The 25,106-nt window shown below is 35.4% G+C and overlaps 1 protein-coding gene across 1 annotated transcript in view; it reads right to left on the bottom strand.

Moving 5' to 3' along the window:
- The window catches only part of PHIP (pleckstrin homology domain interacting protein), an 88,922-nt gene that overhangs the window by 5,897 nt on the left and 57,919 nt on the right, over positions 1-25,106 (bottom strand). Inside the window, exons 17-32 of the mRNA XM_010003114.1 lie at positions 21,531-21,671; positions 20,787-20,863; positions 19,860-20,091; positions 18,127-18,246; positions 14,690-14,797; positions 14,154-14,278; positions 13,896-13,978; positions 9,329-9,440; positions 9,056-9,117; positions 8,200-8,355; positions 7,233-7,353; positions 5,123-5,248; positions 3,155-3,227; positions 2,707-2,757; positions 2,283-2,432; positions 506-658 (exon numbers count right to left, since the gene is read on the bottom strand). Coding sequence (XP_010001416.1) covers positions 506-658; positions 2,283-2,432; positions 2,707-2,757; positions 3,155-3,227; positions 5,123-5,248; positions 7,233-7,353; positions 8,200-8,355; positions 9,056-9,117; positions 9,329-9,440; positions 13,896-13,978; positions 14,154-14,278; positions 14,690-14,797; positions 18,127-18,246; positions 19,860-20,091; positions 20,787-20,863; positions 21,531-21,671 — 1,890 coding nt within the window. The remainder of the gene's footprint in view (positions 1-505; positions 659-2,282; positions 2,433-2,706; positions 2,758-3,154; positions 3,228-5,122; positions 5,249-7,232; positions 7,354-8,199; positions 8,356-9,055; positions 9,118-9,328; positions 9,441-13,895; positions 13,979-14,153; positions 14,279-14,689; positions 14,798-18,126; positions 18,247-19,859; positions 20,092-20,786; positions 20,864-21,530; positions 21,672-25,106) is intronic.

Genomic DNA, 25,106 nt, shown 5'->3' with positions numbered 1-25,106 from the left:
CTGCACCTACCAGTCAATTTGAGAGAAAACATTAACAGTATCAGCTCAGTAAGAACAGCTCTGTAGGCTCATACTTTCTGTTCCCTAGAAATATTAAGTGCTTCATTGCAATCTCATTGCATTCTGATTAAGAGCATATAAAGTCATTATTCTCTCTATACCTGGGTATTTCAGGTTGGGGAAACCTACGAAGTGGAGGAGTTTGGGGCTCTGCAGGTATTTTGAAACATGTTCTTTCTTTCAATGTGGCTCTCCCTTTAGATAAAATATTTACTTTTGAAACACACCTGCACAACATCACAACTTTAGGCATTTAAACAGCATGTGCTCCTTTCCTTTAAAATAAAAAGCTTTACTACTGTCTCAGAAATATTCATATTTGAACATGAGAAAGAATTAAATTTCTTCTTAAAGTAATCAATTACACTGTCTCTCAGGTTTTCTGTCCTCTTTTTCAGACAGAAGTATTCTTTCAAATAAAAAACAAAAAAAGACGAAGTCTTACCCTTGATCTTTTACTTGGTGTATAGGCCTTGGAATTGCTGAAAATAAGTCTCACATCTTTACATAACTCCATTGGTGACTCATAGTTTCCAGCTTCCAGTGTTTCTCTAACAGTAGCAAAATCCATGGGAGTGTCAATAATATCTCTATAATCCTGTTAAAAAGAACAAAGTCGTGTATTACAATTTTTTTTCAAGTCTCTAAGTATAATTTTCATTATTTGAACCAAACATCCTCTTTAAAACAGTACAGAAAACTGCTAAAGACATTTTGCTCCTTTCTACTCATACACAATATAACTCTTTACAGACAGACTCATCAGGATTGAGGTTAGAAGCTAAATGATACAAGATTGAATTAATTTTGTAACCAGATTTACTGAAATACAGGGCTCAACATTTTTTATCCTAAGGGTTATGTTACTGACACAATGTGATGAAGACAACCATGATATCAAAGTGTGACTACAAACTCTCCGGCTGGCTTTACAACTCAAATTTGGCACTAAGCCTCATACTATTTTTACATATCAGCCTTAAAATATGAGGTTTCAATATTTGAACCTGATCAGAGGCTTAGCATATCCCTGCTGAAACCTGAACAGTTTCCCAACTGGAGACCTGACAATTTAGGAAAGTAATATTAAAATAATGAAAACTCCACAGGCTTAAACGAGGCTCTGTTGAAGCAAATGACAGAACTTTTTTTTCTACACCATGGAAGAAACAGAGGAATATTCATATGACAAAATGCTTAAATAACAAAATAAACCAAAAGTTAACTTAATCCATCAGAGCAAACATAACTTGTGTGAGCACTTCTGAATATTAAACAGGTCTGTGGCACCAAAGAGCAGACTGTTTCATGCCCAAGCCTAGTAAGCTGCTCTCTACCAGAAGATTTGAGGATCTCAAATACAAAAGCCCACTTGTAGCTGGCCAAGACATAAGTAGTAGTTCAGACTACTTAAAAAATTACGCCTGCAGAAGCATCAAGACAGACCTACTAGTGACTTCCAAATGAGAAGCATTTCTCTTCTCTCATTGGGATTATTAATTTCCACCAAGTTACTCACGTTAGAGTGCTATCTTAAATAAAAACTTGAAGACATGCTATAAGGAAAGCAGGCAAAACCTTTACTTTGTTACTTAAACTAGCCTAAAAAGCTAAAAGAGATCCAAGACAAACAGACTTTTGTGTTAAAATACTCCACAGTTGCAAACAGCTGCTGATGGCTATCTGAACTCTTAAGTGTTACCACTCAGGCAGCAAGCAAAGTTTTGGAAAGTTATTGTTACTACAGTTAATGGTTCACTACTGTTCTTCAGTGGGTACGTTTTCTGCATCAAGCCCAGATGACAGTGATATGAAAATTACTAGTTTTTACACTTCTGAAATGAAAAAAAATAAAAATTACCCACTACATTTGCACATGGAACAACCAAAAACATACACCTCATATATGAACATTTTTAACTCAGAAAACTGAAGATGCATCTTCATTTCAAAAGCTATCATTTACTTAACACAGGCATCCCTGAATACAAAACATTTTGCAACTAAAGTATTTAAGAGAGCAAAGAAGTAATTTTTATTTTTTTTTTAATTACTTAAAGAAGACAATAAACATTATTATCAAGTGACAATCAAGCACTGAAAACAATTTCTGTCACTAGATCTGCCTGAAGTTTCAATTAAATAACTGGAAAAATGGATGCAGTTGAAAAAACTCAAACAAACACCTAATAACTGGATTATAACCAGACTGAAGTACTCACTGGATATTCAAGGAGATCCACTGGTTGTCGAAATGGTTCAGAATCCTCACACTGAAAGATGAGATTCAGCAGCTCCTGGCACTGCTTCTTCCATGACTGAATGTCATATGACTGAGCTCTATTACGTAGCCGCCGCTTTGGCTGATGATCCTAAAATTACAATATTGTCTGGTATAGATTAAATAAACTAGCTGGTTTTACAAAAATTAATGGAAAAGGTACTCTGCAAGATATAAATTCTAATTAATGAATTTGTAACAAGCAGCAGAACAGAGAGAAAAGCTTTTACATTGAACAGCTCAGCAGAACATGTCACTTTCTAAAAGCTGACATTAATGATAATAAAAGCATTTTCTGTTTTACATTCCTTAGTTTATAAATGTTTTCTTATAGCACTCTAAATCTAAAAAAAAAAAATATTTACCTTTCTTTTTCTAGTGGAAGTTCCCGGCACATTTGTATCTTTCTCTTCTTCCTTTGAGCAAGATAATGAGTCGCATAAAAAGGTTAAAAAAATATAAGCATATATGAGTAGGTGAGTTCTTTCATACTTCACTTATAATTTGAGTCTTTACAGTTCTATCCCTGTCCCTCTGGGAATCATTTCAATGTGACTGCCAGTTTTGAGACCCTCTCAGAAGTCTAAGCAGCATCTAAATCTAAACTTTTATTAAAGTTAAGACTGTGTGCACTAGAGGAGGAGGCTGGGTTTTACCCAGCTTCTCAGCTGACAAACAGAAACATTTAAATGACAGAAAAGTACACCCCACTCCTTACAGCGATTGAAAACAATACTTTCGTATCCAGTAGGACAGAGACAGCAATCCTATTTCTCCTGTCTATCAGTGCCAATGTCTGATACAACCACTTACCTCATCTGAGTCAGACAACACTTTCTTCTTCATTGCATTGTATAATGGAATTATGTCATAGCAACTCTGGTCTCTGTGTAAAAAAAGAAATACACACTAACATTTATTTTCGATCTTCATCTAAGGAATCAATGGTATTTTGCTTAGAATAAGCAAAATATTTATGTAGCCATTTCCAAATAAAGTTTTTAGTGTTACATAAATGCTAAGAGGACTGCAGTAACAAGAAAAGCTAATCTTCTGCTCAAAAACCTGTAAAATATTATCAGCACTGTAAAATACAGATCACTTAACTGTGTCAAAATGTAAAATTAAGAATCATAATCCTTTACCATGAATTCATTAGCATTAGAAAAATCTGATACTATACCACATAAACAGCTTTGGAGCCCATCTAGCTTTGTAAGAAACACATTTAGTGCACAAAAGTGCAATTTAATACATTTAGCACCCATAATGTAAGACATCTGGAATGTAATGTCTGTTTGTGTAAGGACTGTTGTTGTAGAAACCTGCATAATTAACTCAGCAAAGCAAAAACTGATTTTTCAATTCTTATATAACATAGCAAATTCACATACAAAATAAAGCCCCTACACTGGAATCGTACTCCATAATACAGGCTACTGCAAGTATCACTAGAACAGCTGAGGAAAAAAAAGAGAAAAAATTAAAAAATCTAGCAACACCACCCCACCTCCCTCCCCTCACACCCCCATTTCTGCTTTTTACAAGACCTAGTTAACTTAAGAAACTAAGCCTTAGATTCTCAGAAGTATCTAGAGAGTTCATTCTCATTAGAACCATGGGGCTTGCCTTCCACGGTTCAGGCCTTCCACCCTACAGTTAGAACCTTAAAAAAAAAGTCTGGGCTTTATATGTATTGCTAGTTAATTTATGAGTATATTAATAGACACAAGCTATAGGCCATTATTAAATAAGAAGATCCAAGTGTTGTGCTAATATAGCTAAGCCAATTAAAAAGACACACTTTGAAAAACCCCAAGCTGCTTAATTAACCAGACAAAAATCACAAAGGACAAAGTTGTTAAAGAACAAAACTAGTAATAGTGAAGTTGTTTAGATACATATCTGTTTCTACGGATGTACTTCACTAAAATACTTAACACCTGAAGCAGTTAAGTAATTTCCACTCTTCACAAATCACAGGCACTGAAGGTATCAAAGATTTATATATGGAGTCTAAGTCCTAGTTTTCCAGATACATAATGCAACTCTAATATCCTTAAGAACACACAAAATAAAAAAAGAAAACGATTCAATTTAACACTAACTGAATCACTAAAAATGTCATTCTTTTTGTAGAAGCAACAAAGTATCTTGCTGTTTCTACAAGGTGGGAACAGCAGGATTCCCTGTGCACAAGCAAATCAAGTCAGTGGACACAGTAAGCTCTTCTTACAAACTTCAAGTCTGCAGATGTGTCAACTGACTGAGAAACTTGGAATACCTTTCATTGAGTTTTTCTATAGACAGTAACAAAAAAGAAGATTTGAAATACAACTACTATTTCTGTCATCTAAAGCCTTCAATTTCTATTCTGCAGATGAAACGTAACATTCAATCACACTACAAATTGTAAAGACTTTAGAATTAAATGCCCATAATTATATTAAGATAGGCTGTATTCAAACTCAAAATTAAAACCCTACTTACCTTTAAATGTATCTATCACTCCATGAAGATACTCAGACTTAAATTTTATCTTTTAGCACAGTCTCTTGAAATAAAACACCATGCCAATCTTTGCCAATCAATGTATTATAAAACTTTAGCTTGTTTTGCAAACGTACTCATTCTGTCTTGAGATAAGCTTTATTCTTTTCTGCCCAGCAGCAGAAAACCAGCTTATTAAAGCTGCAGAACTATCTCACTTTAAAATCCAGATCTGAAAAGGCTCAATACCTTGGTAAGTGGCAGGAGTAACAGACCTACTAAACAACTCACTTTATGAAGTGTAGCAGGAGATCTGTGACAAATTTGGCAGATTTGACAATAGGACTTCCAGGTTCATTAAATGTGCGAGTATTATGTTCTATGTATCGGACTTCCCACATCAATGAAGAAAGGCGCCTGTATTGGAAAGGAGGGAAAAGGGGAGGGGAAAGAAACACGGACTTCATTTCTAGCAACACAGATGAAACAGGAGAAAAAGCCTCACATTTTTCTTCCAACGTATTATGCCATTGATATTTTTTTTTTACATTAAATCAGCATGCACACTTCAATATGCTGCCCTGTGTGACCAGCAGAAGGAGCTTCCTCAGGCTTCCTGCTCCATGTTATGTCCTGCTGTAATTTATAAAAATGGCTTAAAAAATATATAGCTGATGCTTCTCAGGAAAATTCTGCTGTGATGCTTCAGCTTTTATTATTCCTTTATTATATACATAACCCAACCTATATCACACCTCTCCAGTCACAGCTGCTATTTAACAAAACATTAATAAAAAATTAAGTATACTTTTTTCCTAACAGATAGACAACTATCAGAATTCCTCATGTAGCTCTGATTTAATGACCTAACCATAGAGTAGCCACAACATTATGAAAATTTGCACAAAAGCAAAAATAACTGACAAAAATTAAATCAAAATTTTAAAAAAGCAATTAAAAAATAAAATCCATACTGTTTCAAATAAAAACTCTGACAACAAAGAGATCATAATTATATTCAATCTTCTGTTTTCATACTAGTAAAACATGATGAAAGAGATGCTGCACAAGTAGAGTGAAGTGGGGCATCATTTGACATGTTTAGAACAACATAAGCATTTAGATGCAATTTGATCATGTTTATGGCTCCAGCACTTAGCTCTATACAATGCCAGCAGTGACTGGGAAAGATAGTATTTTTTCTGTTTTATTTCGTATTCTATTTTTTATTTTCAGAAAACATAAGAGGCAGGCTAAGACTCCTGAATCAGAAAAGAAAAAATATGTCCCAAGGTAAGTCTCATGAAAAGCTACCAAAATCAGAAGCAATCTGAACAACCCCTCCCTGCAGAAGGTAAAGGAAAAAGTTTCACTGAAAAGCACAACACAGTGTGGTTGCTTATTACCTAACAAGGCCTTGGAAATACTACAAACTAACAAAACTGGATTTACTGGAGAAGATATGCTCACTACCAAAAATAAGTGCTTGGTCTTCTGACAAGAGAAACAAAATCCAGTAAAATGTCCTTGCCACCTCTGACTGCAAAGCAGTACATTATAGAAGTCAAAGCTGTATTACCTTATATCATCACACCATAAACATGGAACAATAAATGTGCAGTAATAAAAAGTAGGTTGGTTTATTTTTAAATGATAAGGTATTTTAATTTAGAATTCAATCTTCAGTTAGTATGCATAAAGTACTACAAATTAACTTTGAAATTTGGCCCAAAACAAAATTTTATCCAAGTTTATTCAAAACAAGTATTTGAGGGGCAGTGATTTTCAAACCAGAAATATCCCAAGAAACAAAGGATAACAAAGTAATTTAAAGGAGTATAAGCCTACACAGACAGTATTTACTGCAAAAAAATACAGCAATTGCAATTTGTTTAGGACAACATAAAAACAGTGTCACATAGTTCAATATTGTTTTTGTTGCTCTCCAACTGTTTAGAACTTCAAGGCAAATAATTTAAGAAGCTATTTTCTGTGCAGCTTCTGAAGTGAAAGTGCAAGATTATTATCTTTTTTTTTAAAGAGTATTAACACTTGATATATTTCTCAGGTTTCACTTTAAAAATCCTAATAAAAAAAAAAAAAGTGGAAACTTAATCCTTCTGATTAACAGTCACTTTACTGACCTCGTCTGCAATTTGTATCTCACATGATGCAACTAATTTGCATAAGGGGTAACCTGAATGTCACATAATTTTAAATTACATTTTGAAGATGACATGTTCAATCCTTCTTAAAATTGTATAAAATAGAAAACTAGATTCAGGATAGAAGAAGGGAAAAAGGGGAAGAGAACACCTGAACTCAGAACTCATCTCCTAGTTGTGTGTGACAAAACAGAGAGCTGCCAAAAATACAGCAGGAACTGAGAATCGCATCTAACCTGTAAAATCTGCTTTCCAGTCTTTGTTTAATGGTACTGAGGTCTGTGGGATATGCCACAACGGTGCAATACATTGGGTAAGCTTGAAGATCCACGGGTGCCACAAACGCAGAAGCAATATCTAGATGGAATAAAAAAAATATAAATTAAAAAACCCGACAACTCCAGCTATATACCACAAAAGTAAGTCTGCATTTTAAAGATTTTCAGCTCCTCCCCCCAAGATGTACTGTTTCTTTATGTCTGAAACAACCAGCATTTTCTCCCAAATAACAACTACGCTAGATATTCTGAACAGTTTGTGATATTTTTACACATCAAAGTGCTTGCTGACGTCTGTGCTTCAAGTACAATCACTGCAGTGACAACCCGCTCTGCTGCGCACAAAAAGCTACACTCCTCACAGGCATGGCAAATGTATGCAAAACACACACATTAGTAAAGTAGATTTAAATGTATAAATCATACATGTATGAAGACATGCAATTCAGTATTGTTATCTACAACACGAACTTGCATAATTTGGTTTTATATTGCCACTCTCCCATCTTCAAACAAAACAATCATTAAATTCTTACCATGAAAGTTACAGTACTATTTCCATCTCATTAGGATACAGGGAAAACCCAGGCTCAGAAAATAGAAACACCATCTTGTGTCCCTACCTAACAGCGAAGAAGCCTTCTAAAACTAATCTACCATAATGCTAGAAGACTGCTGAGCAATTTACAAGTATGTGCACCTACAAACTTCTTTTTTTCCTCCTGTGCTTAAAAGCATTATGCTAATGTTCTACACATCAAGCAAAAATACAGTAATACAATAACAGAAAAACCCTTTAAAGTCTCTAAAGTCTTTAAAAGCACAAACTATTTTATCACATTAATTTTGGTAATGTCAGAAGGACACATGAGCATAGTTTGAAAAATATAACACAAAAACGTTTCCCATGTTATTCAGGATTTACCTAGAGTCATGAGTTGGTTTATCCCTGCAATGATTCGGTCACACTCCTCATCTCGGGTCCTGGAACCCCACTCCCCATCGAGGGGTTTGTAGAGCAACGTTCTACGTTCATCATCTGTTAAAGGAACACTAGTTCCCAGTTCTTCTGGAAATACAGCTAGAATGTAACATGAAAACTAAATGAAACATAAACCTTGTATTTTGTGTAATACATATAATACCTGCAATTCAAAGATATGCAACATCATTGTACCAACCAAAACAAACTCATTATTCTTGGATTTCCTCAAAGACATTCTGGATGCATCCAGTATCCTTTCTGTACATTGGCTGCATGCTAAATCTAAACCCTTAAAATGCAGTTTGGTCTGCAAGTCCTCCATGAAACAAGATTTATCCTGTTCCAAACAGCTAATGGTAGTATTTATTTTAGAAATAACTAAGACACTCTTTTACCACAGTTGAATTTTTTTCTTTGTTATTTTAAAAAAAACACCTAGAATTTTTAGTAATAAATTATTTTGGTCATAAACAGTCAATTATTTTCAAATGCAGTTTAAGATAATGACATTGATGTTAACACCAAAACATCAACAACTGTACATCATCTGTACATTCTGTAAGATTTCTATTTCCAACACACATTTAGTCTGCCTAAGTCTGGCTGTATGGTATTTTGCAGTTCATTTACCTTGATACACTTTTATTATGGATTTAAAGATGTTCTTCAAATGCAACGGGTTTGTGGGCCTTTGGTCCACTCCCCAAGAAAAATGTGATTATTTAGGTAAAATGACACAACTTTTTTCTTCTTTACATACACCTTTAAAGCAAACTGTATTATTAATGTACCGTACCATTAGTTGGTATCAGCTCCATGTCCCAAGGGCTCATCTTCTCAGTATCCCCATTGTCCCAGCTTAAAAATAACCACAATTAAGTTATCCACTAATATTGCTTCAACAATATAACTATTTAATGCTTGTAACATAGCTTATTTATATACCACAGTATTATAATTAACTGGTACTGTGAGATGCACAACTGAATTTAATTAAAGCAAGTTGCTCAGTCAGTACTTCAAATAAAGTAACTAATTTAAATACAAGATTGAAGATAAATTTGCTAACCAGACATTGTAGCACTGAAATAAGCTATCAGGATAATCAGGCTGAAGAGGTTCCTGGCTTTCAATGGTTCCAAACCACCAAGCATCATCTATCACTGACCTGAAACGATCACCTAGATAAGAACACAAAATAATTTCATTAATACAAGGCACCTTGCTCCTGCCAAGAAAAGCAGGTTTTAGATACCTTTGACTTCATCTTGAATACAGAAATCCTTTTGAACATGTGTAGCATCAACAGGCAAACATTAGTTATACTCAGTTTTAAAAAATATATTACTAAATTATTTCTGAATGCTGCCTTTAAACCAAAATGAAAATTAATATGGCATTTAATAAATAATTTGCAAATCAATATGTTCTCTCTATATTTTTTTTAAATTCATATGAAAGATAAGGCATTTCAATCCTCTAACTGTAAGACAAAATTTACTTGCATTAAACACTACATGCTACCTTAAAATAGCACTTCTGTATGGGGAATATTTATATGCTGCTGCACTTCTCCTTAGATTCTAAAGTGCTTTTTCAGCTACAGAAATGTAACTCAGAGATTAATTCCCTTTACTATGCAGGCAATCTGACTGATAAAAGAATAAAATTTATTAAAGCTTCTTCAAAAGGTTAGAACAGTAATTTACTGTGACTTGAAATGGTTTCACTACTGCAAAGCATTTGCCTAGCTGACAAAAAAGGTCAGAAGCATTATTAAAAAAAAAATTACACATGAGAATATGTGTAATACACACCACCATCAATTCTAACATTTTCTATGACACACACCACAAAAATTAGAAATTATTTTTAGTGAAATATTCAGTTCACTCAATGCAAGAATGAACGTAATTTGAGATTCCAAGAACTGCACATTTTTGTTTTCATGGGATTTGAATATAGACACACCTCCTCAATTAATGCAATGTTTGTTCTATTTCAGTATAGCCACATTCTGCCCAAATGCTTGATGCAGTTGTCTGAATTAATAGGAAGCATATCTATTGTCAAAAATGTTCCGCTTTCTTTACTGTACTTAAAAAGAAAAGAATTACAAGTCATTCTAGTACAAAGATTCCATTAATGGTTCTAATTGTTCTGATTGTAACAGAACCAAGTATACCAGAAATACCCAAAATGCAAGAAGAAAAATGTAAATAAGGGTTCATGCTTTATTTTAAAGAAATAAACTATTCTGAAGAGCTCTCAAAGTACAGTCTCCCAATATGGCATTCCCTAGTTCTCAGTTTTACAAAGAAATGTGTGTAGGTACAACTGTGGATGCCTCCATGGGGCTGAATACCAAGAGGTTCAAAACCACTTAATGGAGTGGCAGCTGCTTTCAATTTCTCAAGTGCTCCAGCACTGCTATGGACAGAACACTAAAGCAAAAAACAACATGACTGAAAAAGCCTATGGAATAAGCTCTTAAGTCACTATTTTTCCAGTGTCCTCTGTGTAGCCTCATTTATGCAGACAGCAGGACAAAAATTCTTATTAGAATAAGGATTTTGCATAATTTTGCAGAACTATGAGTCACCAGAAGACATTATCTTGATGAAAATATAAAATGCGTATTGAACTTTAAAAAGTGGCTGCTATGTAAGAGACAAGTATGCAAACCTGCCCAAGACACACACCAAAAGCTACAGGAATCCTACTAGAGCAGCTTTTAGCTCAAGTATTAATCATGTAGTTAAACTGTAATAAGATATAAATATACAATAAATACAATCTGAGTAGAAATAAGAACCTGTAACTTCTCAAACTTTCTAAGTTTGTCATTTCTGAAAGGATTAATACAGAAATATACATTTAATATTAAAAAGTATAAATATCTTAGATAAGCAAATATCCTTACCTAATACAAAAAAAAATGGTTAAGTCATTAAAACATTGATCAGAAAATTTAATATCCAGAGACTCTCCAAAAAGTAGCTATAAAAATACTGATTTGTAGGCTAAGTGCCAGAAATCATAGAAGAATAAGAAAAGACAGTAACAGTAGTCCTGAGAAGACCAAACAGCAACTGCATGACTTGAAATAAAATGTCAGTTTGTTGACGAAGAGTTAGGGTAAAAGTTCAGAAAACTCAAAGCATGTCAAGGTAAATATTGGGGATTTCAAATTCATGTGGTTAATCACTCAGAGACAGTTTCATGTACAGTTCTAAGGAATTTCTCCTTATCTTGGTAGAAAGTATTACCTGCTTTCAAGGAACACTTTATATTATGTTCCACACTGCAACAAAACAGTGCATGGTTTATTTTAAGTACATAAGCATAAACTGATAAAATATCCAAACTGTCAATGCAGAGAGTAGGGAAGCACACTGGAAGGCCCCTGGAAGACCCGGAGCAGTTTTAACAGCAGTGTCTTTGCTATCTCTGCTTTAGCAATTCATACAGTCTTAAAAGAGGAGACTATTTTACCACTACTTTTACCACCTAAAAGAGGAACTGAAGAATGAACTCTAAGAAGTGTGTATTAAGAGTTACAAACCAGTATTAGAAACTACTGGCCTGAAACTCACATTATTTACACTAAAGGTTTGAGAAAACCTTTTGGCACTTTCAATACTTTTGTGTAGCTCTGCAATTTTCTAAAAATACAGCTGCCAGCCCAGCAAGCAGATGCTACTTGTGCTTGCAGTCTTGAGAGCAGCAAAGGTAACATTTCAAAGCCCGTCCACTACTCCTGGATTCCTATCACAACAGCTGACAGATGACTTCTGACTTGTGGGAAAACATGTATAGCATGGCAGAGCAGAAGACCACAGATCCAATAACTATGAGGAAAGAGGAAAGCTTAGTGATGTATTAGTAGGTGTTGACAAACCTTGGCTCTGAAGGGATCTTTAAACTGAAAGGATCTTTAAAGAAGAAATCAAGGTTTAAATTTCCTATTAAATCACAAGCTTAGGGTCTTCACCAAATTGCCTACAGAATTGAAGATTAGCTATCTTTTCAGACAATGTAAAGTAATGCATGAGATGGTATGGAACTTATTAAAATGGCATAATGTAATTTATACATCTACTGCTAAGGCACATATCCTAAGCAAGAATAACGATGTACATCAACACACAGGAGATCAAGTCATCTTTCCTGGCAGAAAAATCAGGTAAGAAACAATTAAAAAAGAGCTTTTAATATCCAGCTGTGACATTTCTTCAGGTTACTAAGCTACAATGAACTTGGACAGAGAACAGCTAACAGACTAAGAAAGCAGCATATGCATGTTGGATCAGTTTTTGTTATACAGGTAATCAGATACACAATCACGCTGTTGCATTAAAATTCTCCATTCTCCCCTATGATGCTTCACCTGAAGTGGCAAGAAATGCTGCCAAGTCAGCTGTGTACATGCTAGCCTGGCTCCTGAATGGAAGAATCTCAGCAACTGAGCTGGCACAGTAATTGCTGCTACTTTATAGAAAACATGTTTAAAATTGAGAATTCTTTTTTTTTTTTTTTTAAAAAAAAAAAAAAAAAGAAAAAAAAAAAAAGGAAAAAAGAAAAAAAAGGTGGCTACCAATATTTCACTTTTGGGAGGATGTAACTTTGCAGAATATACTGAGGTACTGGAAAAGACAGTGCCTGTAATTCTGTACATAGCACCATATCAAAATTCCTCTCTTGGGGGAACATATTACAAAGATTACATCCTGAACTCTGAAGAATCAGCAATACTTGCTTCATTTTCTAAGTTTCAGGGACAACCTAAGACTGTTCTTATGAATAAGAACATATGTATTTCCTGACCTCCTGGAAAAACAAAAAGAACACCTTAGAGGATAATTTTGTCATAATGCAGCTTTCCCTCCCCCTAGTTAGATTTAAGTGTTGAAAGCTGATCATTCTTATATGTAATTGTCATTATATGGAAAAGATGACCAAGAAATAGATCTGACTGGAGGACAAGCCTCTGTCATGGAAATAACTCCAGTATTCAAGACTTTGAAATAGCTAAAGCACAGGCAAAAGTAACACAAATCAAAAACAACAATCAAAAACATCACACAGCTGTGAATTATAATTTAAAATAATTTAAAATAATTTAAAAGAAAAGCTAGTAAAAAGAGATGGGAAGGGCATTCTCTTTGTACAGTCTAGATATTATAAATTTCAAATATTGGAGAATGTTGTTTCCATATTTCAAGCAGAAATTCCAGAAAGTGACAAGTAATAAATAAAAATTTCTAAAATTCTAAAAATGCAGTTATAAAAAGGCCTTCAATTAAGAAGAAAAAAAAAAAGGGCAAGCAATATGCAGGGTACAACACATTGTCAGTTACCAATAAACACCATATTTCTAAAAAGCACTGTTAATTCCTCTCTCCAAAAACACACAACTGAGATTGCCTTTGCGCTTTCTTTTTGTTTGCTGTAGCTTCAGTCAAGGACAAAGTAGGACTCCACATCCAAATATGGACAGAGCTAATTCTCTGATTTCATGGCCATAATACAATTTATTTACCATAACCTACTTTTAGTAAGTTATTATTAAAATAGGTAGACACTTAGAAATACAAACAAAAAACAACACCAAAAAACTCCCCTGCACAACTCACCTATATTCCATCGCCTGTGTTTTGCATCATCAAACTGCTGCCTCAACACTAGGAAGTCTATGACATCTGGCATATCATGGTACCTGATTGCAACAGAACACACAACTACTAAGCGATAAAACAGCAACAGCACAAAGTGAAGCACTTACCTACAAATTTAACTCTTCAAAAGCAAAGGCTCAAGTATCTCTTAACTCTCAACCCCATCTCCCACCACAATAAAAGCCTGCAATTTGAATATAACATTGCTTTCCTTACTTCATGGTGAATGATCCTCCAGTTAGTTTACCCGTATCAGGGTCAAGAAAAGCTAGTTTAAGACAGCAGAGAGTAGGCAATCCCACTTCATACTTAATCCCAACTATTTTCATCAGCTCTTGCTCCTGGAACAAACAAAGTGTTATGTACCACGACTGAAGTTAAGATTATTATAACAACTTTCTGACACATGAAAATATGGGTATATTAAGACTACCAGATTTCTACCAAAACATGTCTAAGTCAAGTATTTGAAATTTTAGTCTTTCAAAACAAGCTATAATTTCACAATGTAACTTGTTTGAAAAGTATTGTACTATGAAGTGTAACCATCTCATCTGCTCAAGCAGATGCTAAATAAACTACAGTTTAATGTCCGATTTCATTTGACTATTTATTGAACTCTTTCATCTTATTTTAAAATATGAAGAGCACATTATAAACATTTGTATCAAGCAAGAATCTTCTTTCAGTTAGTTTTAGTTTTATTTTTTTTAATATTAAGTTACCATGCAAAAATGAAAAAGAAGTCATACCCGTAATTCCATTTTATGCCATGGCTGTTTTTTGGGATTAATACTATATATTTTGTTCTTCTTTGCCATTATAACGTATGCTTCATGACCTTGTCGGAAATAGTAGACCTAAAAATGAAATGTGAAGAGCTGAAATGCAGCATATCACTGCCATGTAAGGCATATATTTTTTAGTCAACTTTTTTCCTCTGTTTTCCTGCGAAAGTCACAGATTCTCAAAAAATTAAGTAGTCGAAAATTAAAGCAGGTATAATTTAAACATTTACAGAAAAAGCAGGAAACATTTAGAACACTATTCTACCTGTGAGCAAAATACCCTGTGTTACACAAGAGGACAATCAAGTATCACTAAATTCACAATCTGGCTAATTTTATTTTTTTTTTACAAGGAATGCATTTTAGAAGGAAAATCAGCTGTTTGTAGTTATTCTGGTAAGATTTTGGTGTTTGTTTCCACATCACCAAACAAACCACCTAACCAAGATGTGACCAAACTGAAAATACACATTTCAAGTACTTATTAAAAAATTTCAAATGCTTCCACTATAAATTGCCATGGTTCAGACATCTGGAGTCTCTTAGTTTTACTTTGATCCAATTGTATATGATACCATGTGGATAAATATTTTTGTTAAAAACAGTTAACTGTAATGAAGTAAGAAGCTGAATTAAACACATACTCAAGGAATGGATCTGAAACATGAAACAGCCAACAGAGGCTACAAGGATGATGAAGGGACTGGAACACCTGCCTTAGAAGGAAAGGCTGAGAGACCTGGGGCTTTTCAGTCTAGAGAGAAGACTGAGGGGGATCTAATTAATGTCTATAAATACATGAGGGCTGGGCATCAAGAAGGCAAGGACAACCTTCTTCCACTTGTGCCCTATGACAGGACAAGGGGCAATGGATTAAAACTCAAGCACAGGAAGTTCCACCTCAACATAAGGAAGAACTTTACTGTCAGGGTTACAGGGCACTGGAACAGGCTCCCCAGAGAGGCTGTGGAGTCTCCTTCTCTGGAAAATTTCAGGGCCTGTCTGGACACCTTCCTGAGTGATCTGCCCTAGCTTTTTTTGGTGCTGCTCTGGCAGGGAGGTTTGACTCAATGATCTTCTGGAGGTCTGTGATTCTCTGATTAACAGAGGTTTTTCAAACAAATTAGGACAAATATCTGGTAATAGCTGTACTCCAGGTATGATGCATTCCAAATAAAAAGTCCTCTAAAAGTGCTCCAAACCATAACCATGAAACTTCCATCAAGTAGAATGAGGGAACAATATCTTAAATGTGAAGGCCTAACACAATGAAAAAAGCAGAGTGAAAAGCACTCAGTAAGTTTAAAAATACATGTATACAAATAAACACACTAATATTTGTATTTCCACATGCTTTCCAAACTGTTATAATATATTATAAGTAACTGTCTGTCAAGCTTCTACATTAACAGTCACTGAACTTCCCTAATGTAACATGATAATTATTTATTTTTAAATGGAGGACTCTTCAGCTTCACACCACTTTTTTTTTAACTCTTGTTTTTCAGAGTATTTGACACGCACAATATTCTCATAGGGAAAAAATGCACAGTAGCTATAGAAGGCAGGAAAGCTGTGAGAATCTCCTGTCAGAATCCAACTAGCAGGAAAAGAAACACAGGCTACTGAGAGACAGATCTTAAATAACAACAATTGAAATAACACTTTCAACATTGTGACAATTGTTTCCCCTACCTTCGAGTAAATAAAACAAAAAAAAAAAAAAATCAACTTAGTGGCACAGGCTACATTCAATTCCTCCTACACCTACTGTTTACAGAAGTGAAACATTTGTACTCTGTAAATGGCTCTAAGCACTGCATCTTCTGTAAGAACAAATTAGACATCTATGGAAAAAAAAAAAAGTGCCTTTTTCCAGGAAATTATATTTTTAATCTTGATAAATTCCTGCTTCTGCATGTTTTGTGTAGTATCCAGACAGAAGCACTCTTTGTCACATTAGTGGCAGAACACTACAATGAACATGCATTGTATTTCGATAATCAGACAGGGAAAGTGCAGTCCCATCTCTGGTTCGTTCCCACTGATCCTCAAGACACATGACAAAGGTCTGTGTAAATGGCAGCATTCAGAAAGTGAAAAGGGATGGTAGGTGCTATTCTTATGCACAGAGTCTAACTGAATACAGCACAACTGTTTTTTCTTACTTGTTTGAACAGAACAAATCTGAAATCTCTCTCCTCCCAAATGTTATAAAACATACCAACCATCCACCAAAATGTTCAAAGGCTACACACAGCCTCTTCTCATCATATTTCTCTAATTTAACTGATCTTTTATTTCTGTGGATCTCAAAAGTGACTTTCTAGATGCATAGCTTCTTTTCACAGCTTAAATCTGGAAAGGGCAAGTGTCAAGAGATGGAATTTTAGACAGAACAGCTTGATTACAAACGTCCCCTCTGTTGGTTCAACTACTACTACCTTCTAGGCAGGAATTTTCCTGTTCACCAATATAAAGTATTTTTCAGCAAAAGAAGCTATCTAGATATTCCTAGTACACATTGCTCAAGCTATTCAGCAGGTGCCAAAAACAGCAGATTATTTTACTAAACCAATGAAATGTTAAGAGTAAAAAGGTATGGATAAATCCTTGGCTGCTTCACTGTATCCAGACTGAATCAGGCACCAAATATATTGACTTGGACTTGACCTTTTGAACAGCACCTTTTGAACACAACTCACTGTAATGTTCACATGCTGCAGATTTCAAAGTAGAAACTGGGTGGGTGCCCCGTTCCTACTGTATTTTGAAACATCTGGGCCATTTTTATTAAGTGTTTACAGTCTAGTTCATATAAAATACATCTATATAAAACTTCTCTTGTGGTTTTCTGTTGTAAGAGACCAGCAGGAGTTTTCAGCTATCAGAAACACAAGTGAAGAGGAAAATATCAGATACTTGCTTCAGAAGAAATTAATTTTAAAAAGAAAACACAAAAAAACCCACACTCCCCCCACAAGTTCAATTCCTGGTGGTCATTTTAAGTCCCAAACTGAAGTTTTCCAAACAACTTAATTTCCAATTTCAGTTCTTACCTACAGTCCAGCATACAAGATGCTCTGCAACTACAGACTAGTTTCATTAAATTAAAACACACAGCTTTTATACATGTCATTTAACATTCTGCACATACAACAACGAGTGTTGCTGCAACAGCATAGAATAAAAGAAAGTCAAAGCAACACTGCAGAAAGTTTTTTAAGTATGGGAAAGACTAAAGGAAACAAAAGCAAATTTTAGCCAGATCAAAGAATGTTTTGCAGAAAATCCAAAGTATTTTGATAAGAAATAGTATTAAATACGTGGAAAAAAAGGCGTGGATGAAAATTTAAAAAAAGCTGAAAGAAGCAAGAACATAGAGGGAAAAACTACAATACCTCATCCCCCATCTGTGGCACAAACGGGCACCGACGAGGAACAGTGTCTGTAATCCATGCTGAAGGCAACCATTCTTCCAGTGTCAAACCATTTTCTGCCAGAACTCCTACAGCCAGCCTCTGAAAAAAATGCATTTTAGATTAAAATTAATAAACATTTGGGTAAGATGTGTATATTGGAAAATGTTCTATCAAAATCAACTGCCAATTCTTAAGTATATTTAATGTAAAACCAAAATTGCTGCCAGTGTGAAGATCAATCTTACTTCTTACAGTAACACCAAGACCCAAAACATTAATAATCTGAAAAACTAACTGCGTTTCTAGGTGTTTTTTTAATTTATTGTTTTGGGGGATTGGAGGTGGGGACTCTTCTAACAAAGACTGAATTTATTAACACTCCAGTAACAACCTCTCATGCCCAAAAAGTAAAACTGAAATATGCCATTCTCTTTAACCATAAGAAACTACAACTATACAGCTGCTTCCAATTAAGGAACACCACAAAATGAGGAAGAGATTAACAAACATAAACGAAGGTAAAGCATGTGGAAAAAAACCTGGATTGAGTACATACGTGTTACCTACTAGCATATTTATTATAAGGTCCTGTAGAGGGGAATTTTCAGACTGTCTGTCCACATGTGTAACTAACTGGCTGTCAGCCATTCTTTTATAACGAAAATCTAAATTAAGAGATTTCAACCATTAAACCCTGTCTATTTTTCTGATTTCAGGCTGTCTAAATGCCAAGAAACTATTAGTATTGAAACTACAACCAATGACTGTGTATTAAAAGTAGACTAACCAAGGAGTAAAGACTACCACCTAACACCTTGTACATCTTACCAAAGATTCACAGTAAAGCTGATACTATGCCAACCTGCACAATAAAACAGCTGTTTTGTCAGCCTACCTTCTAATAAGGCCCAAAATACTGAAATAATATTCTTAAGGAATGATGAGGATGCCTAATCTTATAAATAAAAAAAATACAGTTATCTAGTTACTTAGAAGACACAGTTGGTTTCCTTGGGTATCACAAAAGTAGAAGCTACAAGCTTAAGAAAGCAACTGGCATCTGCCAGATACACCACTTCTGTCTCTGTAAAGAAAGAACCACCCAAGTTTTCAGATCCAACTACTAAAAAAAAAAAGCACCAAACCCAAACAAAAGCCCCCCCAAACCACAACACACTCAAAATAACACAAGTCACTGAAAATTTCCAAGTACTGATATAAACCTGGATGACATGGTTATCCCAGAAAGCAAACAAAACAGTCAACAACAGAACTCTGATCAAGCAAAACTTCCATTGAGGGAAGTACAGTAGCAAGCATAATGCAAATATTGAAAAAAAAATTACATGACTGTGCAAACCTAAAAGAAATTCCAGTCAAGCAAGGCAACAATCAGTACAACTGAAAAAATACAGGTACAAGTGAAAGCAGTACTCGAAACATCCATAGAGAGACAGCTTCTGTCCTGAGAGAAGATGGCATTAAGGACATGAGAAGTGGTACTTAAGTGAAACACATCTTATTTAAAAGGCATATCATTACAGCAATCTAGAATTAGATTTCCAAGAGTCAATATTTCTAATTTATTACTAGTAAAAGCTCTGATGTGTTTTCAAAGTAGAAAAGATTAAGTTGCAGAGGTAACTGAGTTATTCATCTAATCCTAAAACAGTAGGAGTGAGCATCCTTGTAATATACCAAGAACATCTAACCTTTTGTTTTCTCTCTTTGGGTTTCCTCTTCTTTGGTGATGTTGATGGTCCATCTTTGTCCTCAATACCTTTTTTCCTTTCCTTCTTAATTTGCTTCTTTTGTTTTTCAGGTCCTTCTTCATCCTCTGAACTACTTTCTGCTTTCTTTGTTTTAATTTTAGGAATTTTCTTTGGTGGTTGCAGATTGATTCCTGCATCTGCTGTCCAGTCAGAATAATCACTAGAGTAATCGCTATGTATGATACAGCAGAGAAAAGAGAAATTAGGAAAATGAAAGTCAAAAAGCAATTCAGAGTGCCTTGGGTTATAGAATATAACCCACTATGAGATTATAGTTAACAATCTAGATAAGTAAAAGAGTTAAATAGTTAAAACCAGGGCCTAAACACCTACACTCTATCTACAATTTAAATGGTAGTAAACAAAAAGCCTTGAGATCACTCTGTCCTGTAAGAAGCTTAACTTCTAGCACCACTAGAAGTAAACCCACTGTTCACTTGGTCAATTCAAGATGATACGTGATCAAGTCTGGATATTATTCTCAGAACGTCTGGTTTTGAATAAGGTTTAACATAAAAACAAAATCTGCTTAAGAAAGAAAGCACAGGTTGAAGCTACCTCAATCTTTGCTCTCTAACAGAGACAATCACACAGCTCAGACTGACAGACATAGGAAACTGCTACCACATGCCTGGAACAGCCCTCCTGCAAAACCAGTTGGAAGAGGATGTCTGGCAAAGAAGGATGAAACCTTCCCTAAATTTTTATCAGTAAAAAAGGTAAAAATGAAATCCTGAAAGTTTTAAATTCTTTTAAATATTTTATTCTAAATGTGCACAAGTTTTACTTATTACTAATTAAATGCTTACAGAGAAGATTATTTAAAATTTATCAGGAATTTCCTCTATAAGGTATACTGTCACTTACCTAGAACTGCCATCGCTGTGCCATGCTCTTTCATCATCTTCTGATGTTCCACCACTGGCAACAACTACTTCTCCCTCCTAAGAAGAGGAGCAGGGCAGAGGAGACGGCAGGGAAAAAGAAAGCATTTTCTTTGGAACTCAAATACATGACAGTATGACTAAGACTCTTCCAGGCTTTGTTTGTGTTATAAACATATAGCATTATAAAAGATTTCTGTTGTTAGAAAAACATTTTTGTTTGCAGACACTTTAATTAACTTAATTAAATGAAAACAAGTAAGAAAATATCTATGCCTGGATAGATGCACAATGTAGAGCAACATTTTTTGAACACACAGCCAGGGGAGACCTGAGTGCTTCTCAACCTCCATCTAAAAAGGCTAGCTTACTTTTGAAAAGTATTTCCAGCCCTCGTTTAACATAGTATTTCCACATCTTTTCAATTAATAAACACAAAATCCCAGTACAAATCTTACATACTCTTATTAGTCATTTCTCCAGTGTAGCTAACAGAAGCACAGAATACTTGAGGCTCTGGAGGTCATGTTGTCCAACCTCTCTGTTCAAGCACGGCCACCTAGAGCTGGTGCCACACTGACAGGCCATATGAGCCATACTAACTAGGCTTATAAATATAGGGAATATTTAACACTGCACACACATACTTTGAAACATATTTAATTAGCTGAAACAAGAATGAGTGGAAATGGAATATATAAGATGGTGTAATGAATAACAATCTTACATCTGAAGAACTGTGTCCATTTTCTAACTCTTCAGCCGGCCTTGCAGTTTCTTCTACTGCATATCTTGTACGGTAGTTGTGCTGATTAGCTTGCTGTTTTTTTGAGTCACTAGTGTCTAGTAAATTATCATGAGAATGATTCTGTGGAGACATGAAAGTCAAAATACAAAAATTTTTAGCATACATTTTATTACTACATGGAATTTTTCTGAATAATACTATTCCAGGAAGCAGCAAAAGTTTCAACATCACAAAACTCCAAACAGGCCACCAGTCCAAAACTGAAGATCTGCTAAAGAGAACACTCTATATGCACAGTTGTAAGCACAAGCAGTTCAGCATATTCTGGAAATAATTAAAGTTTCTTCCCAGATATAAAATTCTTATACTGAAGAACTCTTCATTCTCTACAATCTATCAGTTAACTACTGACAGGTAGTTAAGAGAGTGTAACAGTTCAAAATTACACTAGAAATGGCCATCAGAGGAAGAGACTCTTAGAGAGAAACTCTGCAGCTGAGGGGAGAGATGTATTAGAAAGGAGACTCATCCAATCATACACCCCTCAGCACACCAAGATGACTGTTACCGAGTGAAGGCCTTTAAATAGTATGATGATGCATGGAAGAGTTCAAATCAATGAGTCAGTTGGAAAGAATGAGAGTTCTCACGAAGCTTGTAAGAATGAAATAAGGCTGTAACTAAGAAATACTTCATACTCCAGTAGAAAGTGATATCATCCCTCCCATAGAATACATATTACGCAAACAGTTGCTCTCAACACAAAGTGTGTAATCTTATATTAGTCCCCAAGCTCTAGCAAAAAAATGAAGAGCTACAATCTCGGTTTCAAGAGTTTTGTGCTCACTTCTTTTGGCACCCATATTTGAACCTCAGTCTAGCTCAGAGCCAATGAAGTAGTTTCTGGACACATTGCTAGATCCCACAAAAGGAGGTACACCTCCTCAGTGCTTTCTTTCTTCCATAAAGGACATCTCAGATATCTTATCTATTAGGTGCTGATATAGTTAAAAAAAAAAAAAAAAGCACCAAAGATGAAGAAAGCAGAACTGGAGCAAACCAGAGAAAGGCACCAATATTACCGTGGATTTTTTTTTCTTTTACAGGAAAGAGAAGACCATTCCTGCCAGGTGTGATGAAAGCTGGTTCATTAGGTTACATTTTCTTGTTAAGGAAAAAACCCAAACACTTCTGGTGAAAACTACAACTTGGGTATGCAGCAGTAGCTAAGATTTAGTTTTCCTTAGCCACAACAGTTTTCTTTACAATACATAACTCTGACAGCTAGAGCTCTTCTCCTACCCTCCCCTATTAGAAGATATATGTCTCCTCAGGCATGACTACAACTGTTCAGTAGCGGAGGCCAGCACACCATTCTGTACAACTGCAATACAGTTTTCACCAAAGCACATAGGACCAACACAAAATTACTCTATGCTCTATTCAGTGAGAACTGTTCCTGTTGTTTTGTCCAGTTAATTCAAATAGGGGAAGCTACCACTGACAACACACCTGCCCAAGACACTTCTAACAGGACTGCTCAGCAGTTGGCACTTGAACATTGCCAAGACTTTTGACACCTAAGGCATTTCTTCTTCTGAAATCAAACCATCAGTACGTACCAGATCTCCTCAAGCTGCTCTGACCTGACACAGAACAGCTCCAAGGCAGCCCTAAGACTAGTGGCTGAGTTCATGACACAGCCTCTGTCCCTCAGGCTTCTGAGGCTGCTCACTTCTCATCAAACTCTCAAGATTCATTGCTGAAGCAGAGAGGTCACAAAAGACAGTGTTAGAGCAACTTGCTTCTGCTACTGAATTGTGACTTTTTTTATAAAGCCCATCTTAGCATCATGAAACATGGTATGAGAAAGCATGGACAAAACAAATTAGTTAAGTATCCTTTACAATAATGAGAACATAACCTGTGGAAGCTACATTACAGCCCAATTGCAATGCTCACATTTTCTCTCTAGAAAAAAAAAAAAATCTTTCCTGACACAGAACAGCTCCAAGGCAGCCCTAAGACTAGTGGCTGAGTTCATGACACAGCCTCTGTCCCTCAGGCTTCTGAGGCTGCTCACTTCTCATCAAACTCTCAAGATTCATTGCTGAAGCAGAGAGGTCACAAAAGACAGTGTTAGAGCAACTTGCTTCTGCTACTGAATTGTGACTTTTTTTATAAAGCCCATCTTAGCATCATGAAACATGGTATGAGAAAGCATGGACAAAACAAATTAGTTAAGTATCCTTTACAATAATGAGAACATAACCTGTGGAAGCTACATTACAGCCCAATTGCAATGCTCACATTTTCTCTCTAGAAAAAAAAAAAAAAGTCTTAGAAATTTACATCCTCATTTCTATTCAGGTGAGATTTCTCAAATGGTTATTATAAATATAGCATTTCCCTATTTATGCCAGAAAACTGAAGAACCAAAGCACTTTGCATTACATTCTGCTGCTGGAAAGAGTTCAAAGCTTGAGGGGGAAAAAAGAAAAACCACACCCCAGAACTTCCCCCAAAAATAACTCTTTCATGGAAGCAAGTTAACATCTATATGTATAAATATTAGTCCACAGTGATGCCAAAGGGTAACAAGCTGCTTTGGGAAAGGTACAATGCCAAAACAAGAATGGTGGGGAAAAAAAGAAAACAAAACCACAAATAGTTATCTGTAAGTAACAGAATGACTGAAGTTGGAAGGGGCCATGTCCAACCTCACTGCTCAAGCTGGGACCAGAAAAGCGACCATAAGGTTTACATCTTCCACATCTTGCCAAAGAATCTATTTTCACATCACTCCTATTCAATACAGCTTTGCCAAAATCTGCCAAGAACCTGCACTTCAGGCAGATCTTTATTTATTTGGGGGAGGGGTGGAGTGGAGTGTGAAGTTTTGACTAAAAAGAAAGTATCACAAGGTTTTCTGACAAAATATATCTATCACCAACATTTTCAATAGCGACTGAGGAAAGACAGCTTATGGTCTTCCCCCACCCCCAATATTTATCCTAAAGAAAGAGCTTGAAATTGGACTCTCTGCTCTAATGGGCGGCTTGGAAATAAAGACAAGCTATGATTTGAGGTTCACTCCTCGCTTTCATCTTTCAATACACTTTGAGGAACAGTCATCATACACTGACAAGCAGTCTGTCCCATATCCGAGGCTTCCAGTCAATATCTATAGATATATTAGATACGTTTTGTCAGAAAAGTTCTGCGTAGTATAAATTATGGCATTTATTTTATTTAAGAGGGATAGATACAAACATGTAATCTGGACGTTGCTGAGGGTCTTTGTAGCACCATTTGTGAAAGATGCAGTGGAAACTCACTGGTCTCCTGATGTGCCAGACTACTGCATTCAGTCGTCCTTATGACCCTGACTCCACCGAGCAGCACAGCTTTGCTGCGCTTTCACACAGGGCTGTAGCAAATTTGGAAAGGTTTGGCTGCAGCAATTTCATAGTATTTCTTCACCAGTAGTATCTATTTGTTATGTGAAAATGGTTCCTCCTTCCTTTCAACAGAAGCAATTAGCCTCTATCAGAA

The sequence above is a fragment of the Chaetura pelagica genome, unplaced genomic scaffold, assembly GCF_000747805.2.
Source record: "Chaetura pelagica isolate M959 unplaced genomic scaffold, ChaPel_1.0 scaffold170, whole genome shotgun sequence".
Lineage (NCBI taxonomy): Eukaryota > Metazoa > Chordata > Aves > Apodiformes > Apodidae > Chaetura > Chaetura pelagica.
Note: the sequence above shows the minus strand (reverse complement) of the source record. Positions and strands in the feature narration are given on the sequence as shown.